At 46.9% G+C, this 23,452-nt stretch overlaps 1 protein-coding gene across 1 annotated transcript; it reads left to right on the forward strand.

Annotated features, from left to right (window-relative positions):
• The first annotated feature begins 289 nt into the window (after positions 1-289).
• Positions 290-23,452, forward strand: kcnj3a (potassium inwardly rectifying channel subfamily J member 3a). Its single transcript, XM_056580459.1, has 3 exons — positions 290-1,760; positions 2,422-2,638; positions 21,104-23,452. Exons 1-3 carry the CDS (start codon positions 1,083-1,085, stop codon positions 21,709-21,711), a joined length of 1,503 nt encoding a protein of 500 aa, XP_056436434.1. The 5' UTR covers positions 290-1,082; the 3' UTR covers positions 21,712-23,452.

Raw genomic sequence — 23,452 nt, forward strand, 5'->3', positions numbered from 1 at the left:
TCCATGTTCTGTATGGAAGAAAAACACTAGAATACACTTCTACATTCAAACAACGTATTCCCCCCAATAGATAATAATGAAGTAACGCTAATGAAGGTATATGGCAAGTGGACGCTTCGCTGCCCCAGAGCGGTCAGACTATACTATTAAAAGGCAGCCCTTACAAAGTATAGTAGATGGCTATTCCCTCCCCCTCAGCATGTCCTATAGTGCCACCACTAGCAGCACTGAGCGCATCATTGCGTGCGGAACGGGGAAGTGCGCAGGAGCAGTCTAGGGTAATCAGAGAGAAGGATACTAGGAGCCAGGACAGCATCTGGCGGATCTTTACTCCCTGAACATGAGAATACCTTCGACATTGTGTTAGGAGGGGGAAAGAGAACCACAAATTATTTTCTTCGACGCGCCTCGCCAAGATGAAGATCGGACGCTGATTCTTTTGTTTATTGATTTTTTTTTGCACCCAAACCACATTTGTTTTCACCATACGCTTAAATGCATCCTATAGATATCAAGGGAAGGTTTTGGGAACCGAATTCTCTCCAACGTTTTCTAAACGAGAGTCGAGAGTGCGCAAAGACCGATTTCACCGAGAAAAACCATTTAAACAATTAAATGCGCTCAAAGGTCTGCATTTATGGGACACTTGGAATATGTTCAACTCTCCAGGAAAGACTTAGTGAAAGGAACATTTGGTCATTTCTAATCTGATCTCCATAGCTACACGGGGAATCCCATGGTCCGCGACACACCAAATCACCAGAAACCTGGACTGCGACGCGGTTGGACACCTTCCGTGCGTCGCCTTTTATGCATTTGGATTTTTTCTCCGCGGGATTTGTACATTTCATGTAGATCCCTGACATGTTCATGGCTCCGGAGTCTAGCGACAGTAAGCCTAGCGGGTGTGGAGAGCGGACGATGCACGACTAGTTAGGCAGAGCCAGCGCACTTTCCCTTCGCCCTGTTCCAATTAGGCGCTATTACGCACAGGAGTGTCAACCGGGACCACCAAACGCGTCTCCCACCGTAGACTTCTCATTAAAATCATTCCTAATTTCCTTCGCTGCTGTCATCGTAGTATGTCTGCACTTCGAAAGAAATTTGGGGACGATTATCAGGTAGTGACCACCTCATCCAGCGGGTCCGGGTTCAACCAGGGTCCCCCGGAGAAGAAGAAGAAGAGGCAGCGCTTCGTGGACAAGAACGGGCGATGTAACGTCCAGCATGGAAACCTGGGCGGTGAGACCAGCAGATACCTCTCGGACTTGTTTACAACTCTGGTCGACTTGAAATGGCGGTGGAATCTGTTCATCTTCATCCTAACTTACACGGTGGCGTGGCTCTTCATGGCCTCCATGTGGTGGGTGATCGCCTACATCCGAGGAGACCTCCACCGAACCCACGACGACAAGTACACGCCGTGTGTGGCCAACGTGTACAACTTTCCCTCAGCCTTCCTGTTCTTCATCGAGACCGAGGCCACCATAGGATACGGGTACAGATACATCACGGACAAATGTCCCGAGGGCATCATCCTCTTCCTGTTCCAGTCCATCCTTGGCTCCATCGTGGACGCCTTTCTGATCGGCTGCATGTTCATCAAAATGTCCCAGCCCAAGAAGAGGGCCGAGACCCTGATGTTCAGTGAACACGCGGTGATCTCCATGCGAGATGGGAAGCTGACTCTCATGTTTAGGGTGGGCAACCTGCGTAATAGCCATATGGTCTCCGCACAGATCCGCTGCAAACTGCTGAAAGTAAGTGGCCGTGGCCGTGCACAGCACAGGACTCCCCCATCCTACACACCCCTACATATGTACCATGTGTGTGTGTGTGTGTGTGTGTGTGTGTGTGTGTGTGTGTGTTGCTAATGTTCTGTGTATACGTAGGCGAACAGGGATATAGGCCTGGGTCTGATTTGCACGTCCTTGATGGTTTGCTTGTTATCTATATCTTTTACTTATTTGATAAAAGTAAATTCACACTCGTTCTTACTCTTCATGTGCAAATTAATTACACTCTGAAAGATTGCTCTGCTCTTTATGGCTTTGACCATTACATAATGTCTATATTCTGTGGGGGCGGGGGGGGGGAGAGAGATCAAAACACTGGCGTACCACAATGTCTAATCTCTGATTGGCGCCTGACAGTTTATCTTTAAACGTTGATTTAACATGTTGTTATGATTAAAGTGGGCGGGAGCTACCCGTTTGTTATCAGCTCCGTCCAAATTGAGCTTCCGTTGGGCCCCTGATTGACAACATGAAGGCCCCTCTCCGCCCGCTGGCTCATTGATCGCTGTGATTGCTCCAGAAATGCGTACGGCTGTCACAGAGGCTCACTTTTGTTTGCTGTCTCCTTCCTTTCTATCCCACCGACCCGCCAACCAACCGACCAACCAACCGTCCACTCGCGCAGTCTCGCCAGACGCCCGAGGGAGAGTTCCTTCCCCTGGATCAGCTGGAGCTGGACGTGGGATTCAGCACCGGAGCGGACCAGCTCTTCCTCGTCTCACCGCTCACCATCTGCCACGTGATTGACACCAAGAGCCCCTTCTACGAACTCTCCCAGAGGTCCATGCAAACGGAACAGTTTGAGATTGTTGTCATACTAGAAGGGATAGTGGAGACCACAGGTGAGTGATCACAATTTTCACAAAGTCATCTTTCTTTTATTCGTTCGTTATTAGACTGCTTAGGCAGGGAGCCTGGAGATGATGTTGTTCTGAACACTTGGCAGCTGGTTGGTTGAAATGGATCGATTATATAAGACAGTTCACTGAGTCGAAAAGCGTAGTATCATCTATATTCACATCATTCTTTGTGTTAATTATGGTTCTGAGAAGGGAGTTTATTTAAATACTGTTATGAGTGAGTAGACGAGGGGAGCGGGTTTTCAGCTGAGCTTGCAAATATGCGAATTCCTTCTGCTCATCACAGATATAAAAATATGATTGCTCCGCATTAACGTAAGCCTAAAGACGGTTAGAATCTCATACTCGGCCTGGTTCGACTCTTTTCAATGTCCCGAATTCCAAATACATCCGTCTCTCTCGCCAACGAGTCAATCACTACTCTTTATATACAACTTCTGTGAAATGATTTTCTTATAATCCCCATTGGAATATAAAGAAAAACAAAGAAGCAATATCCTAAAATGATGCTATTCAGTTATAACAACCAGGCTATTTTTTAATTTCTAAATCCCAACAGAGGTTTTCAAAGGTAGATGAACACAGACAGGTGATTTAATGTTTCACAGTGAAGTGGTGATAAGTTGATGTGTGGATCCATGTACAGTCACCCGCCTGGGCTTACATTAAGTATAGTCTACCGATACAGACCCAGGAGTCAACGGGATGTTGTTGTTTAATGTGAACATCTCTTCAGACCAATCATGACCTCATTGCATATCATTTGAACGATGATGAGATCATAAGATGAAGGTAGACTAAGTGAATGCCGGATGAACACTTCAGTAGGTCGATTGTCGAATGCCGTCATCCAAGGAGTCTTACCGTCAGGGCACACACGTGTTGCCCCAGTGGGAATCGTACACCAAACCCCGACAGTGATGATGCCTTGCTCATGATTTATGCTAGAGCTCTTTCTTTCTTTCTTTCTTTCTTTCTTTCTTTCTTTCTTTCTTTCTTTCTTTCTTTCTTTCCTTCTTTCTTTCTTTCTTTCTTTCTTTCTTTCTTTCTTTCTTTCTTTCTTTCTTTCTTTCTTTCTTTCTTTCTTTCTTTCTTTCTTTCTTTCTTTCTTTCTTTCTTTCTTTCTTTCTTTCTTTCTTTCTTTCTTTCTTTCTTTCTTTCTTTCTTTCTTTCTTTCTTTCTTTCTTTCTTTCTGTGGTATTTCTGGGGGTTGATTTGAACCATGTCAAACAAATAGTTTGTTACTAAGCTTGTACATTTTTCATTAAAATTAAGTAATTCATTATATCATTTTATATAATTACCTGGAAATACAATATTTTGCATAGTGTTGTCAACATGTGTTCATTACTGCAAAGCACATAGACCTAATACATTTCCCTGGTGAATAGTATCTAATGACCACACCTAAGCACCAACTAATTACTAGCATTAGTATTCAGTAATAAGGGATTTAGTTACTTCTATACATATGTCTAGTTCCCCCCGCTAAGTGTAAAGCTATTTCAGCGCTGAATGTAAAGCTATCTCAGTGTATGCGGTCATGCTAGGTTGGTGAAGGGTCTCACACTAAAACAATCTATGGTTAAAAATTGATGTACAGTCAAAGTCTAAACCCTCAGAAGCTTTCATTTGTGGCCAATGCAACTCTGTTTCCATGGCAACCCCTCCTGGAGCATTCACCATTGCAGCACTGCACCTAAACTTAGATTTTCTTTTTTTCTTATTCCTATAATATGGAATGAGAATCCGCCGTCAGTTTACGTGCCAGTAAACATGGAATGGCGCACATGAAAACCAAACCGGCCAGTGGCTCAAATGGCCCAGTAATGGCAGGCGTCGTGTTGAGTGATTTGTGACAAGAGGAGCCACAGAGCTGGGGCTGCTACTTGCTCCAGAACAGTCTTTGTTCAGCAGTGACAGATTTAGTCTCTGTAAACCGAACCGTTTCCATAAAGCAGTGACCGGATCGGTCTCTGTAAACAGAGCCATCTTGGTAGAGCATTGACAGAATCAGTCTCTGTATACAGAACCATCTCAGTAAAGCAGTGACAGGTCCGTCACTACAGAGCCATCTCTGTAAAGCAGTGACAGGATCAGTCTCTGTAAACAGAACAGTCTCCATAAAGCAGTGACAGGATCAGTCTCTGTAAACAGAACAGTCTCCATAAAGCAGTGACAGGATCAGTCTCTGTAAACAGAACAGTCTCCATAAAGCAGTGACAGGATCAGTCTCTGTAAACAGAACAGTCTCCATAAAGCAGTGACAGGATCAGTCTCTGTAAACAGAACAGTCTCCATAAAGCAGTGACAGGATCAGTCTCTGTAAACAGAACAGTCTCCATAAAGCAGTGACAGGATCAGTCTCTGTAAACAGAACAGTCTCCATAAAGCAGTGACAGGATCAGTCTCTGTAAACAGAACCATCTCGTTAAAGCAGTGACAGGATCAGTTTCCATATACAGAGCCATCTCTGTAAAGCAATGACAGGATCAGTCTCTACTGAACAGTCTCCATGAAGCAGTGACAGGATCAGTCTCTACTGAACAGTCTCCATATAGCAGTGACAAAAGAAGTCTCTGTAAACAGAACCATCTCCGTAAAGCAGTGACAGAATAAGTCTCTATATACAGAAAAGACTCCATAAGAAAGTGACAGGATCAGTTTCTAAAGCAAAGACTCTAGTCTGTACAGCAGCAACTTAATAAGACTATACCTAAACAGTAGTGAAAGAACAAGTCTCTGTACATCAGCGAAACGTTTGTCTACAGAGCAGTCACTGTACATCACTGACATGATAAGTCTCTGTATACAGAACGGTCTCCTTGTGCAGCAGTAAACGAACCAGTCTCTGTATATTAGGAGCAGAATAAGTCTGCAGAACATTCTCTGTACAGCGGCAACAGAAACATGTAATATTTATGGCGCTCTGAGTTGTTTACTAGGGAAAAAAGTCATCTATTTTTGTGTGTGGAAGATTCTCAGTTAGGTAACACAAGTTGTGTCTCTCTTCCCTGTGGATTAAAACACAGGGAACAATAAGTAAACTTTCCCCCTGACTTTTGACTGAAAATGGTTTCTAATTTCTAGCGTGAAGGCCAGAGGCACAAAATCATTATTTCTCTCACCTGGAGCATGACCCTCCAGTGCACAAATCATTTTTGTGCTTGATTTTGTTGAGAAAAACAGAAATAATTACAAGGTCTAAGGACTCGAAAGTAGTTTAGCTATTTTGATTTCGGCACCCAAAAAATCGTCCAAATGAAGAATGAGCAAGAGGTTTCTTTTTTCGTCTGAGCCACTTGAGCTGAGCCAACCGGTGGTTCTATGTCCATTATGAACACCTTAAATGAAAGGCTGTCACCCGTACTCAGGATCACATGCATATGCTGTTGTGACATACTGTAGCATTGCAAACAAGGTTTTTTGGCACTCATTCAGCCAACGCTTTTATCCACAGTGACTTACAAGTGACATTTTTTTTAAAGTGTTCAAATTAGTGCCGGTTGTCATCCTAGTCTTTCGCTGCACTTTAGATGTCTTACTCCCGACATGAAACCAGTAGCATCGTTTATGGAAAAAAATGTATGCACATCGGTTAGTGCTTTAGCCGCGTTTTCATCTCCATAGGGAGCGGGTTTGCTCCCCATGGAGATATAAAGGGCTTGTTCTAAGGTCACGATAATAAGTCTCTTCCACGAGATGACACTAAATTGTAACACACGGCAGCTTTAAGTAAAATGTCAGTTTTTGGTTGTTTTATTTTATTTAACATCATCGCTGTGTGTGTATTATTCCAAAAAGAGCTTGGATTCGGGGTTTTATTATTGTGTGTTGCCACATAAGAAGGTGTTGACATACAGCTTTGCATTAATGATAACTTGCACTCACTGCTTTGTTTTAAGAAACATAAACAGTGGTGAACAGCACTTGGCTCCTTGCATGACCACGGAGTAAATCCCTGTCTACATACAAACACAACTTGCCTTGCAATAATTCACAAGTTAAGACCGGGGTCGTAATTAAACCTCTAACGACGTTTAAACAACACAAATGGGAAATAAAAAAAAAAGGCCCATTTGTTCATTAGCGTTTCTAGAAAATTGGAAGGAAAGAATAAACCTGTTGTTAACCCCGGCTGGGCGCCTTCATGTGTGAAACCAATCTCCCTGCTGCAATTGAATTCATTTCATAATTCGCAGTGGCACATTTCCCCAATTAATTCACACTCAGCCCTGCCCCCTGCCGTTGGGGATCACCTAGTTCTTGCATGCTGTATACTGTGGATCTCGGCTTGGGATGTGATGGTGTCTCGATGGGTGGTACTGTAACAGGATGCATAAACCTACACCGTCAGCGGCATCACCATCGGCCCCAAAGCCTCCAACAGCACGACAAGGTGTTGGAGGCGTGCGTCTGCGGAGGACCTAAATATATGTCAATGTCTTTTTTTTTTAACCTGGCGATCACGTCTGTGCTGAGAAAAGATTCTAAAACATCGACACATTTTTTTATCGTCAGCGTACGCTTTATCTTTCGCCACTTCGGTGATGCGACTTTCATGCAAATGCATAGCGAGAGATGAATGCACTTTTGGCAGCGTGACGCGGAATTTGCATGATGTTGCCGAGTCTAGTTCAACATGTTTGGAAGACTCCCGGTATAATGGTCTTTTATTAGGATTTATGAACGCAGTTATGGAGTATGTCCTCCACAGTGACCCCATGCCGACTGCGTCTGGAAGATGCATGGCTCCGGGCCAGCTCGACACTGTTTCATGTGTGTGTGGACGAATGGAGGAGGAAAGCTAATTGTTCTACGAAACCAGAGCGCCGCGATATCTATGACCAGCATTCCAGCTCATGAGGCATCTCTCTGTGATCAGTAATATTGCCGTTTATTTCCTGGCGTGTCGTTCCCTTCGTGCAGTGATGCTGTCATGGATAAGAGGCCCCGTTGTTTATGCTGCTTTGTATTGATTCCTCTGAAGTCGTCTTCTCATGTTGAAACCTTTATCCTTTCATAAGGTAGTAGTGGGCCTGTGTTTTTATTGCTTCCCGAGATCCATATCAGCCCCATAGTTTTCCTTTGAATGCCACAACAAGGCATTAACCCCCACTGTTCGTGGAGTAAAACAACCTATAACACAATGCAGGATAACCACGTATTACATAATGCATTATAAGCACGTATAACATAAATAATATATCCATTTATAACATGAGGAATATAACCACATATAACGTAAATAATATAACCACATATAATGTAAAGAAGCATAACCACGTATCACATGAGGATGTATAACCACCTATAACATAAATAATATAACGTATATAACATGAGGAAGAATAACCACGTATTACATAAATAATATAACATATGAGGAAGAATAACCAAATATAACATAATATAACATATATAACATGAGGAAGAATAAGCACGGATAACATAAATAATAAAACCACATATTACGTTAAGAAGCATAACCATGTATAACATGAGAAATATAACCACGTATAACATTAAGAATACAACCACGTATCAAATAAAGAAGTATATCCACGTCTAACTTGAAGAATATACCCACGTGTATCATATAGCAGCATAGCCATGTATCACATCCAGAGGTTCCTGGGGGAAGGTCGGAGGAGGGATGCGACTGCTGTTTATTCATGTGTTTGTTTATTCTTATGTATTTAATGTGCTTATGTGCTTATGTTTTTATTCATATGTATCTATTAATATGCTCATACAGCCAGTATGGGGTTATGCTGAAGGCAGGTTTTTCAGTAAACAAGAAAGAGGTCGATTACCCAGTAAGAATCTTTAAAAAGCGCAACCATTTGCGCAGTCTAAAGACGAAAGGTTCACGTGCAGAAAGGAAACGAAAACCTGAACCTGTTAATTTGATTGGTTCTGATTGGATAATTAACGGTTCAAATGAATAAATAGCGAAAACCCCCGTTTCATCATGGCTTCTAACCAGGTATTTTAATCAAATGAAAAAAAGGCTGCCTAATAAACATGACATGGTTCATACTGAGAACACGCCTCACTCAAGACAAAGACAGGGATCTCGTGTCTCGTATTAGTGTCAGCGCGGTGTCTGGCGACGCCAGCCCTGGATAATTAGCCCTGGAAAACATCTCACGCCTCCGATCGACAGGAGACCCCACCGGCGGGCTCGGATCACTGGCTCATCACGAGCAGATGAAACGGAGACGGCGAGGGGAGTCGCGCTGGCGGGTCTGACGGTCTGACACGAGCGCCGAGGCTCGTGAGTAGGAGGCCCCAGCCCAGGGGCACTAAGGCCTCGCGGGAGAGCCGGCTCGTGGTAACACTGGAAGGGGAACGCCGCGGCGGCGGTTATGAGGAAGGAAGGGAGGGAGGGAGGGAGGGAGGGAGGGAGGGAGGGAGGGAGAGAGGGAGGAAGGGAGGGAGGGAGGGAGGGAGAGAGAGAGGGAGGGAGGGAGGGAGAGAGGGAGGAAGGAAGGGAGGGAGGGAGGGAGGGAGGAACGAAGGGGGGGAGGGAGAGAGAGAGGGATGGAGGGAGAGAGAGAGGGAGGGAGGGAGGGAGAGAGGGAGGGAGGGAGATAGGGAAGGGGGAAGGAAGGGAGAGAGGTCCCCTGTACCCAGAGGTCGGCCCTAACTGAGGGTGATGGATGACTCTCCGGGGTTAAACACTCGGCCCCGGGGGTCCCTCCAGAGTGTTAATGAGGGTCCGGTGGAATCCGGGCGCTCTGTGGTGAGCAGGTGAGAACAGGGGTCTCCAATTCAATATAATGCGTAGCTGGGGTCAGAGCACCGCAGGGTCCGGGCTCCCTGCTGGGACCCACCTGTGTAGAACATGTTGAATTCTCTCTCTCTCTCTCTCTCTCTCTCTCTCTCTCTCTCTCTCTCTCTCTCTCTCTCTCTCTCTGTCTCTGTCTCTGTCTCTGTCTCTCTCTCGCTCTCTCTCTGTCTCTCTGTCTCTCTCTCTCTCTCTCTCTCTCTCTCTCTCTCTCTCTCTCTCTCTCTCTCTGTCTCTCTCTCTCTGTCTCTCTCTCTCTCTGTCTCTCTCTCTCTGTCTCTCTCGCTCTTTCTCTTTCTCTGTCTCTCTCTCTCTGTCTCTCTCTCTCTCCCTCTCTCTCTCTCTCTCCCTCTCTCTCTCTCTCTCTCTCTCTGTGTCTCTCTCTCTCTCTCTCTCTGTCGCTCTCGCTCTCTCTCTTTCTCTGTCTCTCTCTCTCTGTCTCTCTCCCTATCTCTCTCTCTCTCTCTCTCTCTCTCTCTCTCTCTCTCTCTCTCTCTCTCTCTCTCTCTCTCTCTCTCTCTCTCTCTCCATTAGGCTGTGAGAAGTTCCTTCAGCTAATGAGAATAGTTAGACACAATTAGGCGTTAAAATATTTTCATGGTTAACATTAAAGGTTTTTTTTGTGGAGGAAGTAAACTCATAATTAGAGCGTCATACTTTATCTTTTTTTTTTTCTGTCTTCCTTTCATTCCGCTTTGTCTTAATTGGGCTATTTTAGACTCCAATTGTTTCCTTTGTTATGCATATCCACCTACTCAGCGCCCCCTGGCCTCCCAGCCATCCCTGGTAGGACCGGACTCCTACACAACGCAGATAAAGGTCTAAATGTGTCTCCCTCCAATATGCAGCATCCGCATATCCCATACATACCTTCCTATGCCCTGTGTTCCGCATTGCCATCCCTCATTCTTTACAAGCCCATTTTGATCGATTTTATCGACAAAAGCTATAAAAGTAAACGAACTGTGAAGAGGTTATCGAATGGCCTCGCTCTTCTTCTATATGTCTCCTATCCCGGACCGACGACGGTGGAGTTTCGCCATGACTGCGTCTTTCCCATCCCATAAAGACTATCTAATGTGTATCTAATAATTGTGCCCCGGTTTGATAGCGTAATAGGCGATGAACAATGCACTGGCGTCGACATGGATAATTCATTACCCCCCATCGTCAGACGAACTGAGCGAGGTAATTGTGTCTTTAGGGATTTGTCGGGACTCCGTTGGTGTGTAATACGTCTTAGTCGTTGGGGGTGTGACCCGGTGGCCTGGCACTCGGGGGTACTACGTCGCTAGGCGTAAGACGCATCACCACAGCGATTACGTGACGGCGATCTCGTCACGCAACGTGTGCGGTGAAACCAACTATCGTGGGACTTTGTGCACGTCAGCTTTCAGAGGCCGCAGGCCTCAGTGTTTACCCCTGGTGTGTGGGAAGGCGGGGCATCACTCCCGCTCAGGGACAGTATAGAGCGCGGCTATATTTGACAGAAGGTTGGGTCTCTTGGTCGGGGAAGACGGTTTCCCGTGTGGGATGATTTGATCCAGTCGCTGTGTTCTCCCGGCCGGCGGCGCGCATCGACCGGCCGGGCCCGGTCCCTGAAGTGCAGGGGCATCAATCCACCGTCCCGCAGCCACCAGACCTTGGGTTCTGTGTTCTGGTAAGGCCGTCCTCCAGGGACTAATCCCTTTAGCAAAGTCTGTCCTTCAGACATGCGTTTGCTAATGCGAGCATGGCAGCTATCTACCGAGGATGGAATACATTTGAGAACCCATTTTCCCCCATTTCCCCTGGTGTTTGGTTCCTGGCCACACATGATTTCATGTTCAAATCGCCTTTGGCAAGACCGATCAGCAAGGTGTGTTGGATAAGCTGGATATGAATTCTTCTTCTCCGATCCCAAACAGGGTTTTCCTAACTGACAAAGCAAACAGTTTCCCGCCTGAATGTTGTCTCGGCCATTAGTGTCCTGTTCCTCTTAAAGGCAGGTCACTGATTGGCCGTCTGAAACCAAACTGCCTTTCTTTGACAGCCTGGTAGAGCGTTGGCTCTGCCTCCGCCCATGTGCGCGTGTCCCTGGTTCAGACCACATGCCCACATTATCCTCGGGCCAACCTCGCTACGCCTTCTGTGGAGACGTTACCCCCACCTCCTCGCTTCTGTTCCCTCCTTCCTCCCTCCTCCAGCGAACCTTGCTCCAGCGAATCTGCTGTTTCACGGTTGTTTGCTGCCAACCTCTACCACCACCACCGCCATCACTAGCATCACCCCCGTGAACATACCCCCAGCACCACCACCACCACCAACAGCCCCACCACCACCACCACCACCAATAACATATCCCCACCAACACCTGCATTAACCTACTGTATCCTAACCACCACCACTACCACTAACATTTCCTTAGCAGCAGCAGATGCACCGCCACTAACATACCCCCACCACCACCACTAACATCACCACCACCACCACCACCACCACCACCACCATTACCACCACCACAGAGCTCCACTCCTCCTCCTCTCCACTAACAGCCTCCTGCTCTGTGCTGTGTTTCGCTCCTGGCCCCTCCAATCACCCTGTGTTGTATGGGGCGCTGGGGGTGGGGGTGCGGGTGGGGGTGGGGTGCGTGGGGGGGAATGAACACGCATGCGGTGAGTGACTGAGCGCCTCCTTCGCAGATTGATGGAACAGTGAAACAGTGCGGAGAGTGGGGAGGGTAGGAGGGAGAGAGGGGTGGAGGGTGGAGGCGGAGGTGGAGGCGGTGGTGGAGCTGGGGGTGGGGGTAATTCCATGCCTGGAAATTGAACGGGTGGTGGGAGAGAGAGAGAGAGAGAGAGAGAGAGAGGGAGAGAGGAGGGGTGAGGGGAGGAAGAGAAAAATAAAACGGGTCACTAAAAGCTGCTGGATTTCTCTGCGCTGTACCACTTCATGACGGTCACCATAGAAACACGTTACTCAGCGACTTGTGTCCACAATGGATGTATTGGTTCCGAAATTAGATTTGCCTCTTTTTTTTTTAATCCTTTTTTACCGACACCAGTTTATTCATTTTCATTTATTTTTTCACTTATTGAAAAATAAACAAGGCGGCCACTGGCTTGTGAAGCAGCTTCCTCTTCACACTGGCTCTCTGCCTGACGTGACGGGCTCCACCGCCCCCCCCCGGAGTCCTTATCTTATCTCCCCGTCCTTCGGTCTCAACCTCTTCCACTCAAGCGGTGTTGTTTAGCGCAGCCGTTTAATATTTCATATCACACGTCTTAAAGACGAGCAGACAAAACGGGAATCCTCTCTCGTTGAGCTCTGCGGGTGGTGGGGGGGGGGGGGGGGGGGAGAGAATTGAAAGAAGGAAGGAAATGAGGACGGCAGTCTAGCGGTTAGTTGCCGCCTCTCCTTCGACTCTCTCGGCGGCGCCGTGGATGCGTTGGCGGTTGAATTGAATGGATTCAATGACCACCCCTCCCCCCCCCCCCCCCGTTGTGTCCCTGGGTCTCCTCGGGGGGAGGCCGGGCCGCAGCGAGGCGCTGGGGAACGGGACGAGTGTCGAGGTGGAGGTGGGGTGTTTTGGGTGGAGGTGTTTAGGTGGAAGCGGAGGGGGAGGTGCTGGCTGCTGGCACAACACGGGTTTGTTCACAAGCCGAGCGGTTTCTGAAGCTCCGGGCCGCCCTGGCAGTGGGGGGGGCTAGTGTAGAGGGAGTCTTCCTGCCGCAGTGTGTATGTGTAGGCTATATATACGTCTGTGTTCATACATGCTGGGGCCCTGTGCAGCTCATTGGAGGAGCATTAGCATCCCCCGCTAGCAGCGGTGGTGAAGGTTTGATTCCCACCGCTGGGACAACCCATGTTAAGACCTGGATGTTAAAAGACGGCGAGCGAACGTCTTCATGGTACTCAAAGGGAAAGCAAGCAAGAGAGAAAGAAAGGAGTGAGATAGTGTGTTACACCAGCTGGAAGTCAGGAAGTGACACGCACCGTTTTAAAGCAGACTAACACAGTGGGACACTATCCCGGGAGTCACAGTGCCTCTTAACAGGCCCTTCGTTTCCCACAAACAGATCTGTTTTAGAATTGTTCGCTGTCTGGCCTTCTCCTGTCTGTCAAGATGGCTGGGCTTTATCAAAGAGGTGTGTGTGTGTGTGTGCGTGCGTGCGTGCGTGCGTGCGTGCGTGCGTGCGTGCGTGCGTGCGTGCGTGCGTGCGTGCGTGCGTGCGTGCGTGCGTGCGTGCGTGCGTGCGTGCGTGCGTGCGTGCGTGCGTGCGTGCGTGCGTGCGTGCGTGCGTGCGTGCGTGCGTGCGTGCGTGCGTGCGTGCGTGCGTGCGTGTGATATTACACAAGTGGGTGTGCTTTATCATCCTCATTGGTACGTCTCGGCTGCAGTTAAGTGCTGAGTTCTGTATGCTAGCTTCACTAATCTGCAACAATCCCTCGAATTGCCAGCAAAATAAAACATGTAATCAAAGTATAGTCATTTCAGAGTGAGTCTGAATCCAAGTACCATCCAGAGTACTTTTTTGTGTTCTTGTCTCTTGGAGTGGGTGGTGGATGAAAATACTCTGAAAAAACTTTGCCTGTTCAACAACTACATGGCTGCGAGGCTTCTGCTTGGGGTGTATTTGTTTTTCTTTGTTTCTTGTTTATCTCTATTTTTTCTTTATTTATTTTTCTCCCTTTTGGTTACTTATCGGAATTTGCATTGCTGTTGAATGTTTAATTTTAAATGTTTTATCTTTATGTGCATAAATTCTGATTATTTTAAGTGTGTTGTGTGTGTGTGTGTGTGTGTGTGTGTGTGTGTGTGTGTGTGTGTGTGTGTGTGTGTGTGTGTGTGTGTATATGGTCAGTTTGTCGGGAATTCGCTCTCAGAATAAACAACATTTTGTTGGCGCTGTCTTAGTTTACCTGGTAATAAATATGGGTTTTTAATGATGCGAGGAAAACAAACTAGTTTACTACTCCAGCCAGGAGGAAGGACCTAGCAACAGAGATGCTTCGAGTCCCTGTTGTCAACTCGAAGGGTTTCTAGACAGTGTTGATTCCTCGATCTCTGACTACAACACGTTGCTTTCTCAATCCTGTTGTTACCATTATCGTCCCTGAATATACCATTTTTTCATTAACATTTTGCTACCAAGTGCACCCATTCCCATGCATTTTGAAGCTGGTAACTCTGTGATTATGTGTTGAATCATTGGTGGAGTGATACTCATCATGATGAGACATTATTTTTCAATCTAGTACATTTATGTGTGCAGTCATGCTCGTTTGATCACCTTCTAAAGGACTAGTTGACCAATCAATGTGTGGTCGGTTCTCCCCGTGGTTGAGTAGCTAATAAACCACGACGGGGTGTCCTGTTATTGGATAATAAAGTATTATGGGGGGCCTGGATATCGGCGAAGCCAAGGCTGCTCACCATCAGAACGTTGTAACGTGTATTTATTTTATCGACTATATGCGCTGAAATTTATATTTATGCGTGCTTCCGCAGTGCTTTGAGCATGACGTTGGTGCCTCGTCAGGAGAATATCTGGTCGCAAGTTGACCATTGTTCTTAATGCTTGGTTATATAGTCAGACTCTCCTGCTGCTTAGGCAAGGGGCAAAGGGGTTTTAAGTGTGTGTGTGTGTGTGTGTGTGTGTGTGTGTGTGTGTGTGTGTGTGTGTGTGTGTGTGTGTGTGTGTGTGTGTGTGTGTGTGTGTGTGTGTGTGTGTGTGTGTGTGTTTGTGTGAAAAATAATGCATTTTGGTTTGTTTTTGTTTTCATGGGGAAGGGGTGATGTATCTGTTTGTGGAGAAAGGCAAAGATAAGGCAGAAAATCGCCATCATTTCTTATTAATTCAATTCCCATTCCAGCCAGCTGTGTGTGTGTGTGTGTGTGTGTGTGTGTGTGTGTGTGTGTGTGTGTGTGTGTGTGTGTGTGTGTGTGTGTGTGTGTGTGTGTGTGTGTGTGTGTGTGTGTGTGTGTGTGTGTGTGTGTGCGTGCGTGCGTGCGCGCTTCTGCTTAGTCAAGCCGGGAGTGTGCACCGCCGGCAGCCTGGCTCGGGGGACTGCGTTGCCGCCTGCTCACGGAGCCCCAGAATAAGCTTGTTTTTCGGCCTGGCTCTCTCCCTCCTCTCTCGCCGTCAAGTAGCCCTGGAAGTCCGCCGGTGAGTTGGGAGGGCTTTTTCATCACAGCTGTGGCAGAGTGGAGCTGTGCTGCCTGCGCCGCACGTTGCCGGAGTTCTGCTGCTGCCGCCGGTCCACTTCACTCCCACACCTCTTCACCGGCTGGGGGGAAAGAGGAGCTCGTAGCAGTGTAGAGCCGCCCCGTGGTGCGGGGTTTATCGAGGAGAGTACCGTGTGTTTAGGGGTTTAAATGGAGATTTTGCACTCCGGATGCTCCAGAGTGTTTCTAAGATCGCTCGATAACCAAAGGGGGTTTTTGTGGATGCTGGATTCTATGGTATGGATTTGATGGAATTCAAGGAAATGTCAATCTGAAAAAGGTGGCTGATAATTATAATGGCATTTCACATCCAGTGTAGAAAAAAACTTTTTCTTGGTGGAAAAATACTATTATCATTACCGTGATGATACAAATAAAACGGTAACATTTTATAATAAGGTGCCATAATAAATAGCAATCTAGTCATTACCTAACCTTTCGTTAATATTTGTTAATTGTTACTAAAATATCTATTTGGCACAAGTTCATATTTTTTTCATCATTAATTAAATATTAGTTAACCCTAACCCTAACCCAATCACACGGCCCTAACCCTAACACACGGCCCTAACCCTAACCAGGGTGACACAAAAAAAACTTTTAGTATTTTAGTAACAATTAACAAATATTAACAAAGGGTTAGGTAATGACTAGTTTGCTATTTATTATGAAACCTTATTATAAAGTGTTACAAAATAACTCACAGAATTTCAATTTATATCTGTAATTGGCGTTTTATTTCACCAACATAAATGTGAATTCCACTGATAATGAATCTAAAACCTTCATGCTGTCATGGTTTGCTGTCGTCATAAGGAGAGCTTATGCATGTTTGAGGAAGTACAAGCCTCTTTGCCTGAAACTCTGCTGAGGCAAAAATACCGAAAGAATGCAGGGGATCACAATCGGTCTCCAAACCAACGTGCTCGAATGGGTTGAAAGGGGTGGACAGCCTTTATGATATTCTATATATATAACATCAGGTTCCTTTTATTTATGGATACATTGTTTTGGTTGTTACTAGATTCTGTGTCTGTGTGTGTGTGTGTTTGTGTGTGTGTGTGTGTGTGTGTCTGTCTGTCTGTCTGTCTGTCTGTCTGTCTGTCTGTCTGTCTGTCTGTCTGTCTGTCTGTCTGTCTGTCTGTCTGTCTGTCTGTCTGTCTGTCTGTCTGTCTGTCTGTCTGTCTGTCTGTCTGTCTGTCTGTCTGTCTGTCTGTCTGTCTGTCTGTCTGTCTGTCTGTCCGTGTGTGTGAGAGTGTGTGTGTGTGTGTGTGTGTGTGTGTGTGTGTGTGTGTGTGTGTGTGTGTGTGTGTGTGTGTGTGGATCCGTCTGTCTGTGGCACAGGATTACCACACGTTAAGTGGTCTCCCTCATTATTTTGAAAGAAACGCGAGCGCCATGATATCTTCCCTCGCTACACAGGGCCTCGCTCACAGGTGTAATATCACATCAGCTTATGAAATGCGCTTGGCGTAGACAGAGCAATGACTCGGGGAGGGGACACATGCGGGCATCCAGCGGCTCACACTGACAGAATTTCCCTGCAAATTACCGGGACCCAAACACAGGCCTGTGTTTCGGTCCTAGACGACGGCCGTAACGAGAACCCAGATTCTGTGCGTGAGACCAACATCAAACGCAGGCTCCCCTGGCTCCGGCACCAGGGAGGGTGTTCTGAGGAAAGCTGTTGTGTGGTGAAGGTAACGGATAACATCTGTGTGAGGATGTATAGGTTATACTCTCTGGGTAACCCTCACGGATTCACGAAAACAAACACCCCGGCCGTATGGTCGCTCACCGACAGGATAAACAGAGAATATTCCGGTGTTGTGTTTTCATTTTTTTTTTTTTTTTTGACGCGAGGCAGGTCTGATTGTCTAGCGGTACATACACACTGCTACAGTAGGTTTGGTTTCCATAGAAACACTGACTTCGGGGCAGGTATAAATTCTACAGTTACATAAGGCTCCACTATTAATAAATAAATACACCTCAATATTGTTATTCTTCCCCTGAAAACCGTCTGAGGTGCTCCTTCAAGGAGACACAGGGCTTTAGGAAACAACCGGATGTGATGATTAGCCATGTAGCCTACGCCGTTCCAGAGATGGCCCGTTCCCGGGGGGAAATCCCGGTCATGCATAATAAAGGACGTGCCGTGAATCCGTGCTAGGCCCTTTGAGCAAGGCATGTTGCTAGTTCTTTTTTTAACAAACACGGATAATGGAGCTTCAAAGCTTCCTATTCTCCAGCCACACAATGACGTGCGTCGTCACCGCCGCGGTTCTTCACCGCTTCTGGAACCTTCTGCTGCTTTCAAACACTCACCGTCGGCGCAGATCAATGAGTAACGCTAAATCCAGCCGCCCAAGGCGCCCTTCTCTTTCCTTTTTTAGTTTTCCCTTTTTTAAAAGGGCCGCTCGTCGAAAGGGTTTCCGGTTTCTCCCTCTGAAGGCTGATTGGGAGAGAGACTGGAGGGGCTGAGGAGGCACCAGAGAGTGCCTCCTCTCTGTGTGTGTGTGTGTGTGTGTGTGTGTGTGTGTGTGTGTGTGTGTGTGTGTGTGTGTGTGTGTGTGTGTGTGTGTGTGTGTGTGTGTGTGTGTGTGTGTGTGTGTGTGTGTGTGTGTTCACGGCGAGGTGAGCTCCAGGAACTCCTACCTTTCCACCGGGAGCCATGCAGCAGTAATTAGCATAGGACCCGTCTATTTCTGGACACGCACACCAACTTCCCTCTCTGGGTGAACGCACATTTGTGGACGTAGTTCCGGAATAGTCATGAACTCAGGGTGAAAGCGGCGCGGGCGCCTCTTCATTAATATGTGAGTGTGTTTACATATGCAGGAGTATATTATAGTGGAGGGGGCTTAACACTGCTGTAACCCCAACGGCCACGATGAGATCTACATACATGTTTTATTGAGCTGTTGCCCGACGGGGCTTCCAGTTGAGGCAGGGGAAAGTCAGCACATATCAAATCAATACGAAGGACACCTGAATTAATATTCTGCTGCTGCCGTTTCAGAGCCTCTCCCGCTTCAGCTCGCGGCGGAGCAGAAGGGATGAAAGTATTTATTGGTTGTCGTTGTAAATATCTTCTGATGTAGAGAAGAGGAACAAGAACGACTCAACCGCCGCAACACTAGAACTGTAAACCCCGTCAACAACAGTAGAGGCTACGTCGAACGTACGTCAAAACACATGTTACTACGTTTTGTTTAGAGGCAGCCTCGCGGGCAGAACGATAGTACTTTCCGTTCACACTTCCCTCCCAGCCATGCCAGCTCTCCGACTCTCATTAGGCCTGTCTGCATGTCTCTACGCTTCCAGATGCCTGCAGCACGCTCAACTTACCAGGCAACGGTGTGGCAGTAATACAATAGAGGGGCCAAATATTGCTTGTGGTGCGCAGTCTTCTGGGAATCTCTGCTTCCAGAGAACTCATTCCAGCGCATTCCAGGGAGGAGTGTGAGGGGGGGGGGGGGGGGGGGGGAGGACGGACGGACGGAGACACGTCACTGGCCGACAATCCAATTTCCACACCCGAGTGCTGTGTGTTATCATTTTCGGGGCCTTAATGTGAGACGGGCGCCATCAGAGGGGAAAGTGGTTCTGAAGAAGGGAAATTAGCAGTTAAATGTGGAGCGGGATTGAGGATGGATTAATTTGGTTCGTAATGATCCTCTTTTTGGAAGGCGGCAGAAAAACAATTAGGCTTTTTTACTTGGGCAGTTGCTTTTATAAGCCGCCCATCTGAGTGAACCACAACATGGCTTCAAACGTGTTCCCGTGCTCGTTATTAACCATGTATTTGTTAAATATTAGGCTAAATATGGCTCATTACTCTCATTAATATAACTATCGTTGACTTTGATTCCTGGATGAAGGGTGACTTTCAAAAGGATAACCACCCCTGTGAGATTTAAATGCATAGCTCATTAGCATTTGCTTTAAGTTACTAGAGTTATAACCGTTTACGCATTACACCGTAATATCCGTTTTCAGACAATTACGATGGCCTCCACAGAGTGTTGCAAGTTGTCTCTGCTAATCACCTCATACGTTAAAGAAATGCCTATTTTTTTTTATTTGGTAATAACAGGCGCCCGGTTCAGCTAATTGTATTCATGGAGATGCAGCGATGTGTATGTGGATAGGAATTCATTTCAGTGTCCCCTGTGAAGGAAGAATTACATTAACATTAAATGAAATGAGCCTATGCTGGATACATAGGAAATGCTAAACAGGGCGCGCACACACACACACACACACACACACACACACACACTCACACACACACACACACACACACACACACACACACACACACACACACACACACACACACACACACACACACACACACACGCGCGCACGCACATAGACACGCACACAGACACGCACACACACACACACACACACACACACACACACACACACACACACACACACACACACACACACACACACACACACACACACACACACACACACACACACACACACTAACACAAAGTAATTGGGATCCATGCATTCATGTTTTAGACTACAATAGAGATTTTGGATGAAGACTTCACAAAAGTTTATTTTTCACCAAATTCTTCCCTTGTCTTAAGGAAAATCCTCACTTGTCTTAAGGCATCTCTGGCTCCCTCAGTGTCCCCAGTAAATATTCCTCCTAAATCACCCATCTTCTGCTCTGTTTTCTCCCCTATCCGCTGGATCTTCTGGGTGGTTTGTTTAGGCTCACCAAGATGTGCACGGAGTGGTTAAGTCGTTCCCATACGACGGTGATCACTCAACGCGAAGAGGAGCAATATTTGGAGGACTTGTCCTAAATGGAACGATCTCGGTTCATACTTATTACTCGCTGAAGGAAATATTATGATTTTTGTGTTCAATCATTTTTCCTCCTTGATTTAACGTCTTGAAGGAGATAAATGTGGGGCTTGCTTCTGATTGCTGGAGTTCTACCTCCCAGTCGGGTCACGCTGATTTCTGCTTCAACACCTCATTTAAACAGTTATGAAATCCCCCATTCAGACGAGAACCTGCTGATGTGGTTACATCTTGGCTTAATTCTGCCTATTGCTGCTGCTAATGATCCTATCTGAGAAATTAAGCCCTTTTTATGAAGACGCTTGCCTTTGTGGCCTTTGATACTATATTCATTTAAGGCAATATCGTTTGGTCAGCGCTGTACGGCTGAGTCTTAAGGCACAGCGCCACGAGGTAATCGGATTAAGGATGTGTTAGTCAATACCCGAGTATATTTAGATCTTTGTCGGGCAAAACATTAGCCTCCGGGGGTCCCCTGGGGCGAAGAGACGATGGCTCGTTTGCAACACGACCCCAGGCCCGCGAGTTAATTTGCAGTACTTAAACCGCCCCGGGCATTTCATCCATTTTAATAATACCTCATCCTGTTGTTGTCCCCCCCCCCTCCCAGGGATGACGTGCCAGGCGCGGACGTCGTACACGGAGGACGAGGTACTGTGGGGCCACCGCTTCTTCCCCGTCATCTCCCTGGAGGAGGGCTTCTTCAAGGTGGACTACTCGCAGTTCCACGCCACCTTCGAGGTGCCCACGGCGCCCTACAGCGTGAAGGAGGCGGAGGACGCCCTGCTGCTCTCCTCGCCGCTCCTGGCGCCGTCCCTGTGCAACAGCGGCGGCGGCGAGCGCAACAGCTCCCTGGACGGCCTGGAGGCGCTGGAGGACAGCGACTGCACGGCCAAGCTGCCCACCAAGCTGCAGAAGATGACGGGCGGGGGCTGCCGCGACGGGCTGCCCCGCAAGCTGCTGCGCATGAGCTCCACCACCTCGGAGATGACCTACAGCCTGGGCGACCTGCCCATGAAGCTGCAGCGCATCAGCTCGGTGCCGGGCGTGTCCGACGACAAGCTGCTGCTGGGGAAGGCGTCCAAAATCGGCAGCGAGCCCATGAGCAAGTCGGTGGCGGACTTGCCCCCCAAGCTGCAGCGGCTGGGCGGCGGGGGCAGGATGGACGGACACCTGCCGCCCAAACTGAGGAAAATGAATTCGGACCGCTTCACGTAAAAGAAGCGCGGAAAGACGGTAAACGCGCGCCGGCGACGAACGATGGACCTGAACTCGCGTGAGTTTGACTGAGCTCAGCGAAACCCAGACTGAACTTCTCCGTTACTACTTAACCTCCCCACTCCTTGTATTCCTCCTGATTTATCTACCGGGACATAAAGGACATAGTAGTATACAGACGTGTGCACATATACCTTATATCAAGTAGGGTGATGGAGTGGGCCACTTCGATCCTGGATGTGAGTACACACTCTGAGAGACCGCCGAGGTGAATTTCAGGACGATGTACGATTAGCACAATCAGGCATGTAACAAACACTTAGCGCATGTAGAGCAGACTCTCAACTATTTCTGGCATGACATTTATTGATATATAATTTTACAAAGATGATTTTTTCTGTTGGTGCATTTGCTGATAGTGGAGAGTTGCACAAAGCCATATGGGTAGAGAGATTTGGACGGCCGGCATTACACGGTCGTAAACTTGTGGTGACAGACACATACATTTGTTTTTCAGTTTATTGCTTTTGTTGTTTACTGTAAAAGTTGTGGCAACGTTTTGTTGATTGCATGCTACTCCTAATGACTTAGCTAGACAAAGGTAATAGACAAGATGTTTAGCCTTAACTATATTACCTTGTTTCCATTACCATTTGTTCACAATTGTATTTTTGGTATTTCATGTACAGGATATTTTACCATGTGCAATTTTATGAATTTATGAGTTGATTACATATGCTGCTGGATTATGTATTTTATAATGCATGATCTACCTCATATGACCTGTTGGGACTGGGCATACTGCTGGCCAACAAACACACACACACACACACACACACACACACACACACACACACACACACACACACACACACACACACACACACACACATACACACGCACACACAAACATACACACACACATGCACGCACACACACACACACACACACACACACACACACACACACACACACACACACACACACACACACACACACACACACACACACACACACACACACACACTAGTGGCACTTAAGTTGAAAGTGTTAAAGCTGGTACTTATAAGCACAAAATGATCATTATCTCTACCCTTTGTTGAAAATGCTTTTTATTCCCACATCATAAACACATTAGTCAGCTGCAGCAATCCCTACTCTCTGTTACACTCACAACAAGTCACAATCTATATGCCAGAAAACAATAATTTATACCTAAACGTGTAAATTCAAATTTCAACTTGAGTGTTACTGTTTACTCATATATTCCACGGTGGGCCTATAATACTAAGGAAGAAGTCACCACCTATGTCTTAAGATTACATTCCCCCTCCTCTTAATGAAAGCAATAATGTTGCCTATATGATGACTATAACATTTATATAGCCACAGGGTCGATAGGCCAAGGTCCATTTGTTAACAGTGTCCATGCCAAAAATACACTAAAGCTGGTTCCTCCCCAACTCATCAAAGGCATTGTATGATACTCACCCTTTTCAGGAATAAAGATCTAAAATACATATTTAACCACGAGTAGTTTCAGTTTAAACACCTTTATAACAGTGGTCTACGAATCACAGTACATCCGTTTGATCAGCCAGTATGTCGTCACGATAGAGCCAACTTGAGACTGAAACCATTGGAGAGTTATTGAGTTCATGCTGATGTTAGCCCCGTTTCTAGTCCGACTTTAGTTCCAATAAATCACCTACAATATGTGTTACTGTCTATTCATAATCCA

Source organism: Gadus chalcogrammus, chromosome 20 (genome assembly GCF_026213295.1).
Source record: "Gadus chalcogrammus isolate NIFS_2021 chromosome 20, NIFS_Gcha_1.0, whole genome shotgun sequence".
Taxonomy (NCBI): domain Eukaryota; kingdom Metazoa; phylum Chordata; class Actinopteri; order Gadiformes; family Gadidae; genus Gadus; species Gadus chalcogrammus.